At 52.1% G+C, this 13,814-nt stretch overlaps 2 protein-coding genes across 4 annotated transcripts; both read right to left on the bottom strand.

Annotated features, from left to right (window-relative positions):
- Positions 1–410: 410 nt before the first annotated feature.
- Positions 411–3,305, bottom strand: si:dkey-191g9.7 (GRIN2-like protein). 2 transcript variants are annotated; one of them, XM_053874633.1, is made up of 2 exons: positions 2,515–3,305; positions 411–2,214 (listed from the first exon to the last, which is right to left on the bottom strand). In XM_053874633.1, the coding sequence occupies exon 2, from the start codon at positions 2,204–2,206 to the stop codon at positions 1,052–1,054; it is 1,155 nt and encodes a 384-aa protein (XP_053730608.1). In that variant the 5' UTR covers positions 2,207–2,214; positions 2,515–3,305; the 3' UTR covers positions 411–1,051. The 2 variants fall into 2 exon arrangements, with proteins under 2 accessions (XP_053730608.1, XP_053730610.1); XM_053874635.1 differs by lacking the exon at positions 2,515–3,305 and having other exon boundaries at positions 411–1,951; positions 2,040–2,188.
- A 401-nt stretch (positions 3,306–3,706) lies between these two features.
- On the bottom strand, positions 3,707–13,253 carry ndst2a (N-deacetylase/N-sulfotransferase (heparan glucosaminyl) 2a). Of its 2 annotated transcripts, none has more exons than XM_053874631.1 (14): positions 13,009–13,253; positions 9,918–11,410; positions 9,562–9,649; positions 9,291–9,445; positions 8,854–9,039; positions 7,706–7,834; positions 7,382–7,564; positions 6,310–6,406; positions 6,121–6,244; positions 5,595–5,769; positions 5,348–5,518; positions 5,152–5,261; positions 4,757–4,859; positions 3,707–4,688 (listed from the first exon to the last, which is right to left on the bottom strand). In XM_053874631.1, exons 2-14 carry the CDS (start codon positions 10,986–10,988, stop codon positions 4,563–4,565), a joined length of 2,718 nt encoding a protein of 905 aa, XP_053730606.1. In that variant the 5' UTR covers positions 10,989–11,410; positions 13,009–13,253; the 3' UTR covers positions 3,707–4,562. The 2 variants fall into 2 exon arrangements, with proteins under 2 accessions (XP_053730606.1, XP_053730607.1); XM_053874632.1 differs by lacking the exon at positions 13,009–13,253 and adding an exon at positions 12,434–12,513.
- Between the last annotated feature and the right edge of the window lie 561 nt (positions 13,254–13,814).

Here is a 13,814-nt window from a genome sequence, read left to right on the forward strand (position 1 = left end):
TATTAGTGTTTTTTTTAGTAACTAGTATGTTTTCTTACTAACATATTGTATTCAATTTATATATTTATTCCTCTTTTATCCTGCGTTGGAGTTTTTGTAACAAAAAGCAATTCATCCCAGGTAAATAAAGTAATTCTGATTCTGATCACAAAGTACTGCAGTACCGTTAAATTCTTAAAAATGGAGAGAAGGGTGAGAATATTTACAATATTAAAGTAAATGTTAAACTACACTACTGGCTGCATGAAGATGAAAAACCTGATGGAAAGGAAATAAATATATGTAAAAACACGTTTTGGGTGTGAAAGATTCCATCGGTGGACACAAGCGTGTTGATGTTCGATAAGCAGGTATAAACATGGCCACCATCATGGCACCCAGACAGAAACAAGTCCTGGTGTGAGGCAGAGAACATTTATTCGTTTTTACAGTCCACAGAATGATGAGTAGTTTAGGTTTTTGGTCGTTCAGCTTGCTAGTGCTAACACTCAGCTTCTCCACAACAAACGTCTCATCACTTTGAGGATATTCTCATTGCGCTGTGGACCTCCTCAGCCCTGCTGCTCCAGGACTCCTGCATCACTTGATCCCACCAACAGTCTTGCATCTTTTCAGAGCTCCGCTAACCATCAACTGAGAGATAAGTCTAAAGCTCCAGAGAAAGAAGACTCAGTGACATCAACGTGGTCGTCAGGAGACTCTTGTAGATCACATGACTGATGGGCCGCAGTCATGTTGCGACAGGGTCAAAGGTCAGCGTGTCCTATCACAAACATCTTCATGACCACAAGAACATTCTACATATTTTATCACTCTGTGGTCCTGAAAGAAGGAGGGAGAAGCAACAACGCTCAGTCGCGTGAACATCACATGCTGTTGTGAAGAAGCTAACGGTTAGCAGCGCTAGCATGGTGACAGGAAACAAAACAAACAAGACCCAGCACAGTGAAAAACCTCCTCGTAGGCCACAGCAGTATTGCTCAGAGCATCAACAGGACCTGAGCGGCGGCTGGCGGTTTGAGGCTCGCTGCTGCTGCACACAGTGCTCGGGTCACTCGGCGGTCGCCGTGCCACCTGTGCAGCAGGTCAGGGTGGAGATGGAGTCCATCCTCCTCCGAGCCGGTCGCGTCCCGGCGCTTCTGCTCTGGCGGGAGGTGTTGGTGTTCTGACGGGACAGTTTGGCTGCACGGCTGGCGGTCTCCTTGATCTGCAGTTCCAGGTGTCTCTGGATGGCCAGGCCCAGTTCCTCGGGGTCCACAGAGGCCCCATAAACCTCCCAAGTCATCCCCTCAGCATCCCACTTCACCTCTTTCACAGCGGTCTTGGGCTCAGCGCCGGGCCGTGAGCGCTTGTCCTGGCTGTGGATCTCGTCGGTGACACAGACCTGAGGGTAGACATGCGGGGTTCCGCCCTGGACCGTCTGCACTGCCACGCTCCTCAGCTCCACCTGAGCAGTCATGGTCCCCGTGCTGCGGCTGGCTCCTCTGGAGGAGTCGCAACACTCCGGATGTGGAACGGAGCCAGGGGCCACAGGGCTGATCCAGGAGCTGCTGAGGCTGCAGCAGCGCATCAGATGTTTATGGTCCAGTCCCGTCTCACTGAGCGAGGACACGAGGCGCGGCGGTACCAGCTGGTGGGCTGCTGGGGCACAGAGGAGGCTGCAGGGGGGCTCTGGAGGCGCTGCTGACCCGTGCAGCTGCGCAGGTGCCAGGACAGGAGGCGGGTGGCAGTAGGCGGCGAAGGTCTCCTCCAGGGGATGAAGATGAGCGCCGCAGTTCGTGAGACTGCTCATTTTGGAGGGGACATGGTTCTTATCTGTCCCAGTGAGACCCTGGTGGGGTCCAGGGTGAGCACTCAGACCCGTGCACAGAACTCTATGGCTCTGATGAAGGATGCAGGTCTGGAATGGATCAGGTCTTGGGTGTCCTGCAGGGTCAGGAGGTCCAACACCCTGTGGAGGGCCAGAGTGATTCTCAGTTCTGATTGTGTCAGGGGTTCGGATGCTCCCCTCCTCACGTGGACCATGTGACGGACTCAACTGCTGGAGAGTCCCGGGGTGACTGGCTCCGCCTTCCTCCTGAGCAACGTTCCCGTCTGGTCCCACCACGAGTCGCGGGTTGGGAGAGTTGAGGCAGACGACCTCCACAGGAAGAGAAGCCACAGCAAGCCGGCTAGACTCCGACGCAGGATTCTCCGTCTCTGCCATTGATGAGCCTGAAAAACCCAGAGAGACCCGTCACTCCAAGGCACAAGCAGACACTGAAGACCCTGAAACTCCAACTGTTCGGCTTCCTCACTTCTTCAAGGTCAAAGTTCTCAACTCCTCAGGAGACCACTGACATGATGTGATCTTCCTCCTTGTCTAAACCCTCAGATGTGACCATGACGCCCCCTCACACACCCTTACACACACACACAGATCTGTGGAAGGCTCCACCTGTCTCAGTAATGTTTTCACTGAAGATGTTCAAACCAACCGGGAAGTGAAAGGTCTGTAAAATGACAGCGGATTACCTTGTTGTGCTCCCAGCTGCAGCTCTATCTGCTCCTCATGACTCCAGCTGTGTCCTCTGACGACAGTAGTTCTGTAGTCAGCCTAGAAGGAGGAGGCTCCCCGGCTCATCCACAGGTGACCCCGCGCCTCTTCCTCCTCTGCTCCACGTCCCGATCGCTCGCCGCCTCGTCGCTCGTGACAAGATGGAGAACTCCAGATAATCCTCTCCCACATCTGATTACAAATGTGAGGATGAAATCTTCAAATCCTGCTGGGAGCAGCAGCGAGCTGCGCTGTGGTTGGCTGCGGTGGTGGGAGGCGGGGGAGGAGGAGTGGGGGAGAAGATGGTCAGACGTCACCCAGCCTCCACCTGGGAAGAGAGGAGTAGACTGATGCACAGATGAATGAGAGCTCCTCCATCTTCAGCACACTGCTGCAGCCGCCGCCACCCCTCCTCCCCCTCACTACGAGCCACGTTGCTATGGAAACTGCAGGACTCACTTGAACCGTGTGTCGTTCAGTCTCCGTCGTCAATGAGACAACAGCGCTCTAACAAATCCCCCGGGAGCGTGTGGCTCTCACGCACCCAGGAAGCCTCTAAATGGTGCGGCGAGCAGCCTGAGCCAGGCCTCTTCCGGTTCTCACCAGTCCATCAACAGTTTCTGTGAGGGCTAGAGAGGACATCCGTAGGTGGGCGCCCGAGACATGACCACAGAGTGAGGACGGGTCACCTTAGAGCCAAAAGTGGCAGGTCGCGTATGTGTTTGTGTCCGCAGTGAAGATTAGCAGCCAGATGCTGCTGAAAGTCAAGTTTGTTTCATCACTACATTAATCTGCACATCTGAACATGTGTGCGCGCGCGTGTTCACTCCCTTGCAGCATCAGCACCAGTGCGAGGATTCTAAATGCTGCCCCCTGCAGGATGGAGAAGTCACATGACACAGACTCAAGATTAAGATGAACTCTCCGGTCACGTGTCCGATTGTTTAATCTGAGATTATCCGTCTCCGCCCCACAATCAAGGAAACAGAATTTGCTCCCCCTCTGATGGTAAAATGAGTCTTGGGCGATCTTGCTTTGATCATGTGATCCCTGGAATGAGTTTCCACATGCAATTTGATGGAAAAGCTGCAGCTCATCTGTCTCTGTTGGGGATGAAAACAGGAGTGTGTGAGACGTAGATATGTTTGTGTGTGAAGCACCAGCAACATCCGATAGTGTCCAACTCTACATTTATTAGAGAAGATACAGTGTTGGCCTTCTGACGTGTTTACAAAACAGAGACGACAGCAGCTTCTGGCTCAGCTCTCAGCCGACAGCACAACATCTGCTTCCTCGTGTCTCTGGTCCACCACATCCTCCGTCAGCCTCAGCAGCTTCCACCAGGTCCGACCCGGTTACAGTGACCCGCAGAACTCGACACCTTCAGGCGATTTTGGGTTCCAGCAGTCCAGGAGGGAATGTGTCAGAGAAGGTTGCATAGAGCAGGACGCCGTCTCTTCTGACTGGAGGTCATGACACCACTGTGCATTCCAGACCACAGAAACTTCAGGACTAATCCGATAATAGGTTTAGTCTTTTGTTCAGTGGCCACTAGAGGAAGATCTCGGTTGAGTCTGCTTATCTGATGGGTCACATGGTTCGGTTTGAAGAACGATCAGGACCTGGGAGCTGGAAGACCTCTCTGTGGGTTGACGCCAAGCCAGACCAGAGAAGAGGCGAGCAGCTGAGACAAACACCTCATATTTACACCGTCTGCTTCAGAACCTCCACGGAGGCGGGGGGAGGGCGCCCCCTGAAGTTCATAAGAGTCTGATAGTGTTTGGCACTTGAGCGCGTGAGTGAGTCTCCGCCCCCTGACTGTTTACAACCGTTCAAAAAAGGATGACCGTGTCACACTGAGCTGTGGAAGATCATGTGCCTCAGTCACCATCATGTGCCCAGCTCACCCCAGAACCGCCCAGCACTGAGCTCCAGCCACAGCTCAGTGTGTGTGAGTGAGTGAGTGTGTGTCGCTGCCTCTCCGGCCTAGGCGGTCCAGACTTCAGTCTTGCGCTTCTGTGAGGGCTCAACTCCAGCTGGTGCTCTGGAGCTCTTGTCGCAGCCAGGACGGCAACGGTTGACCCAGTCGGTTCAGCAGATGCAGGAGCTCCAGGTTGTGATCACGGTAGAACTCGGCCAAGAAGGCACGAGACTGTGGAGGAGGGAGAGAGGTAAGTGCACTGAGCCAGTGCGAGGGCGCCACCTGTCCAGACACTTTACCTCGGGACTCATCTCAGGATACTTCCGGCCTTTGCTCTTGCCCAGACACTTGGAGCGGCCTCCTTCCAGCCGCTGGCACCAGAACCCTTTGCTGTCGTCGAACCTGAGGGAGAACAGGTCATCTGTCATCACGAAGGTCACGAGGTGGTGAAGACAGAAGGACTGAGGGAGGTGCGGAGGTAAGTTCACTCTATATCAGCACTGGGAGGAAGTACTCAGCTAAAACGGCAGGTAGACAAACAGCTCCAGAACAAGCTCATGGGTTGGAGAGCTGCGGACTCTTCTGTCACGTGGCACAGAAGGTGAGTAGAACCTGACCACCTCCAGAGCCTTGTGACTCCAGATGTGGACACAGATCTCCTGAGATACTGGATGCACTGAGGAGAGCGACTCACATCAGAGCCTGAGTGTAGTTGAAGATGGGCGTGACCCCGAGAAACCTCTGGATGCCGTCCATCACCAGGGCAGGATTGGAGCGCAGGAGAGCGCCGTCCACGATGTGCAGCTGTGGAGACACACACACACAAAATGAGGAAGGATGTGACACAGAAAATGAGGAAGGATGTGGCTGGAGTTCCACCGTCTTCTCACCTGGTTCGGCTGGTAGTGCAGCAGCCAGCGCTCCAGGTGAGTGGCGTAGGTCCCTGGGTTCAGGCAGCGTCTCTGGAGGGTCAGCAGGTCTCTGGCGGCCGATGGCTCTGCGGTCACCACGGCGTGGAAGCTGTTGTTGAGGGCGGCCGGGTCCTGGTGGGCTCGCTGGTGCTGCTCACACGCACAAACGCACCACTCAGACCAGCCGCTCTGCACACAGGTACGGGAGGGTGATGTGGGGGCTCACCTGGTACCAGGAGTAGGCCCGGTCAGAGGGGTTGATGAGCACCGCCAGGATCTTGGCCCTGGGAAGCAGAGCCGCAGCTCGCTTGGCGGCAGCCTCCGTGTCGAAGTAGTTGGCACTTTTTTCAAACATGAAGTCGGTGCTGACGTTGGAGGGGAACGGGAAGAAGTCCATGTACCTGCCGGGACAAGACAAGAAGGCGTGCATGAGAATGGAGCGACACCTGGTGTGGGGTCAGGCTGGAAGGTACCTCAGCTAGGATTGGAATAACACGTACAACCAAATGAAGTCTAAATCATGGAGCTGGAGCTTGTGCAAGTTCGAAGACGCACCTGAAAACTCACCTCAGGACAGACACACGGCCCAAACTGAGTTCAATCCAGTCTACAGGGGTTAGCTTTAAGGTGTTTCCATTATGTTGTCCAACCCCTGTAGATCTCCACTACAGGCAACCGTGCATCCCAACGTCGCCCCAGGTGAGAACCTGGACAGCTAAAAAGCAGCACATAGTCTGGGACGACAGACTTACCAATCAATGCCGTTGTCATAGTTGCCGCCGCTGAAGAACTGGATCTCTTCGAAGGTGGTGGGACTGGGGAAGGAGCTGGTGATGGCCGGGTGCAGGCTGAGGAAGGAGTGTAGAGCCGTGGTGCCTGAGTGCAGCCAGAACACGGTCAGAACAAAGACGTTTCCACATCAGAGGGAAGAGAGTGAGCACCTGTTTTCTGAGGTCCGATGACCAGGAACTTGGGAAGACGGTCGCAGGTTTTCTCTTTGGACCAGATGTCTTTATGTCTCTTGTCATGACAGGGGTTCTGGGGAGTAAGAGCATCTGTGAGTCTCCGTTCATCACCCACATGGTGACATCAATGAAGTGTTTTTCAACTGGTGCACCGTGAGTGCCGTTGGCGCGGGAAATGATTCAGTTTCACCTCATTTGTCCGGAGATAGAGGTGGGAGATGACACTATAGATCTATGCTGATGCTCCTCTTCCCACACACTCACAGCCAGGAAGCCGCTCACATGCTTAACTTCCAGCTGTTTTTAAAGCTGATGCGCCTCTAACTTGACCACACACTTTCCTCTCAGAACCATGGAGGGAGAGAGGGAGGGATCCTTGTCGGAGCCGCCAGCATGCCAAAGATTGTCCGCACTGCAGAGCTAAAAGCTAACGTGACATCTCACTTCAAAACTTTATTGATACTCATGGACTGTCAAAGTTTACCCTCTAAAGATGGGCTAAAAACTAAATGCATAACCAAAAATAATGCGCTTCAAAAAGTGAAGCGAGAAAGAAACGTTATGAAGCTGAGGCAAAGAAAGCTAGGATAAAAGCATGCAAAAGAGGTTGTGATCAAATAAAAACAGTTGTTTAAAGTACATAAATCATGGTATATTTCTTCCATATAGTCCACCCCCTTCTAGAGACACTTTAGGCAAACACACTTGCTGCATTTGTCGGCTGTCAAATGCCGCGGAGCTGGAGAGCGCAGCGCCATCACGGTCTCATCATGTTCACGTGTGCAGGTCCAATGCAGCGAGTGAGCTGCTTGTTTATGGAATTCATTGTGATATGCAGAATTGTCATTGTGGAGATTGTGTTTGGCGGAATATGGTGTACGACAAGTTATCGCCCATCCCTCGTCAGTAGCGACAATTCCAGGTTTAGGTACCACAGCAACTTGCGTAATGTGTTGAGATACATTGCGTACTGACTTGGTGCCACATCTGTTCCGGGCTGAGCATGTGACAACACACGAACACAGGACTAGAGAGTGGACCGCCTCACCTGCCAGAGGGGGTCTCTCTCCTCTGGGAAGATCTGGAAGTACTTCTCTGCCAAGCGCACCGGCGGCAGCGTCTGCAGCTTCAGGTTGGTCCAGCACTGGACAAACTTGACCAGGGACTCGAAGGTGTAAAGGCCCAGACGGTTATTGCCGTAGTTGGAGAGGTGAGTCATGAAGATACTGATCTGAGAAGGGAGGACGCACCAGTCGGCCATGTTAGCAGTGTGTGTGCACCGGCTCGCCGTTATTAACCTGAGCACCCTGCACAATGATCTCCACCATAACTGCACCTCACTAAACTACTACGGACATCTGGAGTGTCTTACAGGGTTGAGGAGGACAGTGAGGAAGAGCTCTCCTCCTCTGATGCTCTTGTCTAGTTCCTTGGAGCCTCCTGGGTACTCATTATAGAAGATGGTGTGTGTGAAGAGTCCACACGTCTGTCTGGGCAACACCTGAACACAAGACACAATGGCGTCAGCCAACAAATCTGGATCTTTACAGGGTTTCTGCAGGTGTCACTTGCTTTTTCCTGCCATTTAAACTAAGTTCATGCTCTACAAAATAAGAACAAAATAGAGACAAAAGTCATTGAATAGATTTTTGGAATATTCATGCCTGAAATGGCATGAAAAAACTAACTTTGATGGTGAGAAGCATTAAAAATTATGCAAACTTGATGGAACAAAATACTGTTTTTCACGATTTACTTGGATTCTATCCACATGTACTTTATTTTGTCTCATATTTGGGAAAATAGACATCTAAATATATATCATTTTTATTTTCATTTTTTATTTATGGAGATCGGACAGGGCAAAAATAATATGAAAATTAAATGGCAGAAAAATTTAACCAAAATCAAAATTTTCATAGCTGGACACTCCCTGAAAATCTGACATTGATGGGCCTTATTGTTTCCACATTTTCTCCAACATGCTGATGAGTTGTTACCAATACATGACATCTGAGCTGATCTGCTAAATTCAAGACAACTTTGCAAGATAGTACATTTATAATGTCCAATACATATTGTTGTCCATTCCTCTTCTGAAATGCATCCTTCCTTCCTGTTATTTCTCTTTTACACATACTTTGTTTTGAGATGCATCAACGCTGTTATTTTGTAGCATCTCATCTCAAATAATTCAATTAATGCTTTAGTTTCAACTCTAATCTTTTTCAATTTTCTTATAAAGGAAGATATGGATAAAAATCATCCTTTTCCAAAGCATGTTCCTCTTTCAATATTTCACAACTTGGTAGCGATCCATCCTTTTATTATGCTACAGATTGCGGTGAAGTCTATAGAGATGTCTATATACTCCAAAAAAATCGTAAACTTGTACTTTATAATACTGTTGAACATCGAAGTTCATGCTTTTTATTGCCAGTTCAGGACTGAATTTTCAGATAATTTCCATGCTTTTCAATGACCCGCATAAATCATTGTCCAACCAGAGGCGTCACAGACCTGGATGCCGTTGTGAATGAAGCCTCGGCGGTAGCGAGCAGGTCGGAGGTGAGGGTACTCCTCCGTGCTGGTCACCTTGATGCCCCACACAGATTTCCAGGCCTCGTAGAGCTGGCTGTGAACCGGATAGACCCCAGAGTGATGCGGGGCAACAGCATAGCCCATGTCTGTCGGGATGCCATGTTCCTGCAGAAAAGGAAGGGAGGGAGGGAGGGGATCAATACCTGAACTGCCAAATGGCTGAACTTTGTTCTGCAGCATTGACGACCACAGTCCAAGATCTGCAGACATACTGGTGTTGTAACTAGTTCAAACATAGGTTCAGACTGAGCTGGGGCACATGAACAACTTAGTCCACCCATCTCAGATGAAACAAGGGGAGATCACTGAGCAGGAGCAGCGGCTCGATTGAGAATGAATCAAGTCTCAATCCTCACCTGAGCAAAGGCCTTGTTGAGCCTCATCTGCTCGGCCAGTACACTGACGTTGTGGAAGAGGTGCGGCTGCATGTGGCTCCACATGTGAGGGAACCACCAGAAGTCGTTCCTGTGCTCCAGCAGCGTGTCGTCGCCTCGGTCCTCCTCATCCGTGCCTGCGGAAGACCATATGAACTATGCTGGAGAGGCAGCTTCTCATCGTCATGCCACATTGAGTTCGACTTTGCCTCGACTTTGAGATGTGATGGCGAGTGTGTCGCATGCCATTTACCTGTGTGGTAGAACTTTCCAGAGAAGCCCAGGTTGAAGGTGAAGTTGGGGACGAGGACTCGCAGCTTGTTCTGTGTGTTGAGTAGAGCCTGTAACATGACATCACTCAGTGAAGGCAGTGATTCTGATTCTGATTCTGAGAGAGAGAGAGAGAGAGAGAGAGAGAGAGAGAGAGAGAGAGAGAGAGAGAGAGAGAGAGAGAGAGAGAGAGAGAGAGAGAGAGAGAGAGAGAGAGAGAGAGAGAGAGAGAGAGAGAGAGAGAGAGAGAGAGAGAGAGAGAGAGAGAGAGAGAGAGAGAGAGAGAGAGAGAGAGAGAGAGAGAGAGAGAGAGAGAGAGAGAGAACTGATGTCACTTACCTCCACGTCTGACACTTTCATGCGCGTCCCCTCCTTGCCCACAAATATGTCGTCCACATCCACCAAGATGTGTCGGTCCAGAGACAGACACAGCCTCTTTCCCGTCAGGTAAGCAATGGCGTCGACAAAGATCAGTTTGTGGAGCCAGTAGTTGAGATTGTTTCCAAACAGAACCCTCTGAATGCCATCGTGGAGTCCAAGGTCCTGGACCACAGTGGCATGGAAGGCTCGCGAAGTACCGGGTCCAAAATTGCCCAGCGCATCCGAGGACTTGGTGCTGGCCAGAAGGACTGGTTCATAGGTGGAGTGGTTGGACTGGAAAATGGTCCAGTCATCCCCGGGCAGAGGACCCTGCTCCACCTGGTTGGGCTTGGTGATGAAGAGGAGGGGGGCGTGGGGGTTGATGCGGTAATCTCTGAGTCCCAGGTGCGAGTGGAGGAACAGAGGAAAGCCTTTGAGCTGAGCACTCAGCAGAGAGTTCTCGTTGGCCTTGTAGAAGCCGATGACCCCGACCCCGTACTCAGCACAGTATTTATCCACCAGGTCTCGGTTCCAAGCGTCCAGATTGACATATTTTAGAAGGTTTTCGTAAATGATGAGTGTGTAGCGTCCTCGGTTCCGCTCTGTCAGGGTGGGAATGTCTCCTTTGCCAGGGGCGATCTCCGTCCTGTAGTGGAAACGACTGGACTCCAGTATCGCTACGATTTCCTGACCCAGCTGGGAGTAGATGCTCTCCACGAATACCAGGACCACTGGCTCTGTCCGGGAACGGTCCACCGCCTTGACCAGCCGCGGTCGGCCGTGGCGCGGGGGGAGGAAGAGCGGCGCCCTCTGGACGCCAGGTCCTTCTCCCACCGTCCCCACGCTCTCGCCCGGAGGCATCGCCCCTCCATCGCAGTCACTGAAGGGTAAGGGGGGGGCCTCTTTGATTTTGGGATTGTTGGAGACATAGTAAGCAAGGAAGGCCATGGAGAGCACGCAGAAGATGATCAGAGCCAGGATGAGGCGGTGGAGCTCCAGCTGGCGGATACCTCTTGAAAACTTCCACACGCTCCAGCCTGCTCCGACCATGGTGGACAAAGAGGACGGTGGGAGGGGGAGGCAAGTGACAGCAGAGAGCAGGGAGGAGCACGAGGGGGGAGCGAGGGTGAGAGGAGGACCTAACAGTAGAGACTGGCACTGAGGTGTGCTGGAGAACAGCCATTTACACTAGGTCACCATGGCCAGCATCGTCCGTCCACCTGCAGCACATGTGACCGTGGCACCTCTCAGGGACACAGCGGTGGATCCTTATGGACCCTCATCGGAGGGTTTGGGAAGTCAAATCCACCACTACACGCGCAGTCTTGAGATCAGGTGAGGTCCTCACCAGAAGGTCTCCTAATGTTCACAACCTTTCAGGCTGGCTCTTCAAGGGTGTCTGCATGAGGGGGTCTGTGCTCCAGGAAGGACCCCCTCTTACTGCCATGCAACTTCAGTATTCCAGATGGAACCTGAAACCATCAAGAGAAGGAACGTCAACGTCAACTTCCTGAAGACAGAGAGCAGCCTGACCAGTCCTGACGAGTCCTGCACTCAACAACCATTCCGCTCAGCAATAAACCTGCACACCCTGTCATTTCAGAAGGGGTGCACAACTCTGCACAAAGGGCTACATCTGACTCAGATCCACGCAGAACCAGACCAGGTACTCAGTACCTTCCACAGAAGAGTGAAGTATATGCCCTGCAGCTACGGTAAAGAGCAGAATCTGGAGGGTTGAACCTCAAGACAGTTCACAGAGCCAAGCCCTGGAGCAGAATTCCTGACAACAATAGAGTTGACCAGAGCGTGAGAGCAGTGAGTTGGGAGCATGCTGGACAACACGGCTTCACAGTCCTACCTCGACCTGCTCACCACGATCTGAAACCTGCAGACACACAGTCCAATGGTAGGTCAGGGTCTGCTGGATATCAGATCCAGGACTTTCATCAACTTCCAGTCAAGAGCGACCAGTGAAGAAGGCGCTCACTATGAACAAGTCGTCTGCAGCACCAGTTCATCTTGCCAATGACCAGGTGGAGGGTCTAAAGAAAATGCTGCTGAAGAAACTGGATGACAATACAGTCACCTGAGACCAGAGGAACTCCTGACATCATCGGACAGAGAAAAGAGACTGGGATGAAGCTGAATCTTCATCATTCCAAACAAGTCATCATCTTCTCATCTACAGAGGGCGTAGACGTCCCAGCAGAAACCTTGAAGCTGCAGAGACTCCAGAGCACCAGCTCAGTAGGCATTGATCAGACAAGGCTTCAGTCCAGAGTTTTGTCCAGAATCAGCTGAGAACATCTTTCAAACACATCTAAATCAGAGAATGGCAGCTGCCAGAGCATCTCTCCCAAATTCTCTGACGGACAGCCGACAGTCAGTAGACTCACAGTGACATGTCATGACCCCGTCCTCTCTCTGCAAGCGAGCAGGAACACCTCATTCACCTCTCCAACATGATGGGGGACAGAGATGGGTGCACTCACCGCGGGATCTAGCCTGACGACTTTGTTTTCGCAACATTTCCCGTCAGAGGAAGAAGCAAGACCCCCGAGTCTACCTCATGGTGTCTGAAACGAAACGACCAAAGTCTTGATTTGGTTTGTCAATGACGAATATACAGTAGTTGTGGTCAAGATCAGTGAAGCCATGAACACAGGGACTTCCAGAGAAGAGGTCCAGTACGGGAGCACCGCAGCATCTCCCGGCAGAGCAACACGTCCCTGACGTCCACTCACACGACTAACAGCCACGGATGTACAGAACATCTCAGTCAGGTCTCCTTCAACATCGTCGCAGCAGTAGGCTAGCATGCTAACAGCTAGCTCGCCCGTGAGACCACTGGTTCCGTGGTCCAGACGAGCCACGCGAGCCCCTACGGACGCTTCACTCCAGAAGGCGACATTATCGATCGGACAAAGATCGGACGGTTCGTGAACTCCGATAGAGGAGCCCGAGCAGCTGCTAGTCCAGCTAGCAGGACCCCAGTACTGCTCCCCGGAACCAGTGACTACATCCGGCAGCGACCCTCCGCGGCAGCGGCGTTCGTGTCCGGACTTACCGGCAGCCGGCAGTTGAAGTCCAGAAGCAACCGGTGCACCAAAACACGCACGCAAACCCGACCTGAGTAGACGTTGAAGTTGTGGACGTCGCTGCTCAGGTCGCCATCTTGGTTCTGCTGGATACCCCGCGGACGGAACCAAGTGAATCGGCGCGGGGGAGACGACCGTGTCGCCCCCGACCCCGAAAAAAAGGTGGCCAGTGAAGCCGGTTGCTTCACGGTAATGAGCTGGCTAAACGGATCTCAGGTTAGAGTTCATGTCACAAATGTAAACCTAAGACCGGCGAGCCTGGAATTCCGCTGACGTCACTCCGGTCTACGGTTCGCCCACCCCCACGGACGTGCGGCGCCCCCACTGAAGTTTTAAACACAGAGAGAGCGTCAGCGCACGGTCGCAAACAAACACGTCACCGAAGGGAAGCTTTGGGAAGCATGTTCTCTTCAACATGTGAATGAACACAGCCTTCCGTTCGCGTGTTGTGGCAGAAACCTTCAGAGAACCAGACGATAGATGGCGGTTGTGATGAGACTGCAGTAATCACGGAGCACTGTCGAGTCAGATTAGCAGGATCTCAACGCTTTGCGTTCTATCTGGTGAAGAAAGGGGGGTCACGTTCTTCATCAGACTATTAAGGGAACATGAAATGGCACTCTCACATACAAATCTCACTTACAAGCAAACTGCATAAAGATCCCCCCTGAGCCAGAGGAGGTGGAAGGACAGGCTGCTGAGGTCAGGTGACCTTGTCCATTGTACAGGGCCAGAGGAGTACACAGGCTGCACCGACCCAGGTGAGTGAAGAGCT

This window comes from Synchiropus splendidus, chromosome 9, assembly GCF_027744825.2.
Source record: "Synchiropus splendidus isolate RoL2022-P1 chromosome 9, RoL_Sspl_1.0, whole genome shotgun sequence".
Classification (NCBI taxonomy): Eukaryota; Metazoa; Chordata; class Actinopteri; order Syngnathiformes; family Callionymidae; genus Synchiropus; species Synchiropus splendidus.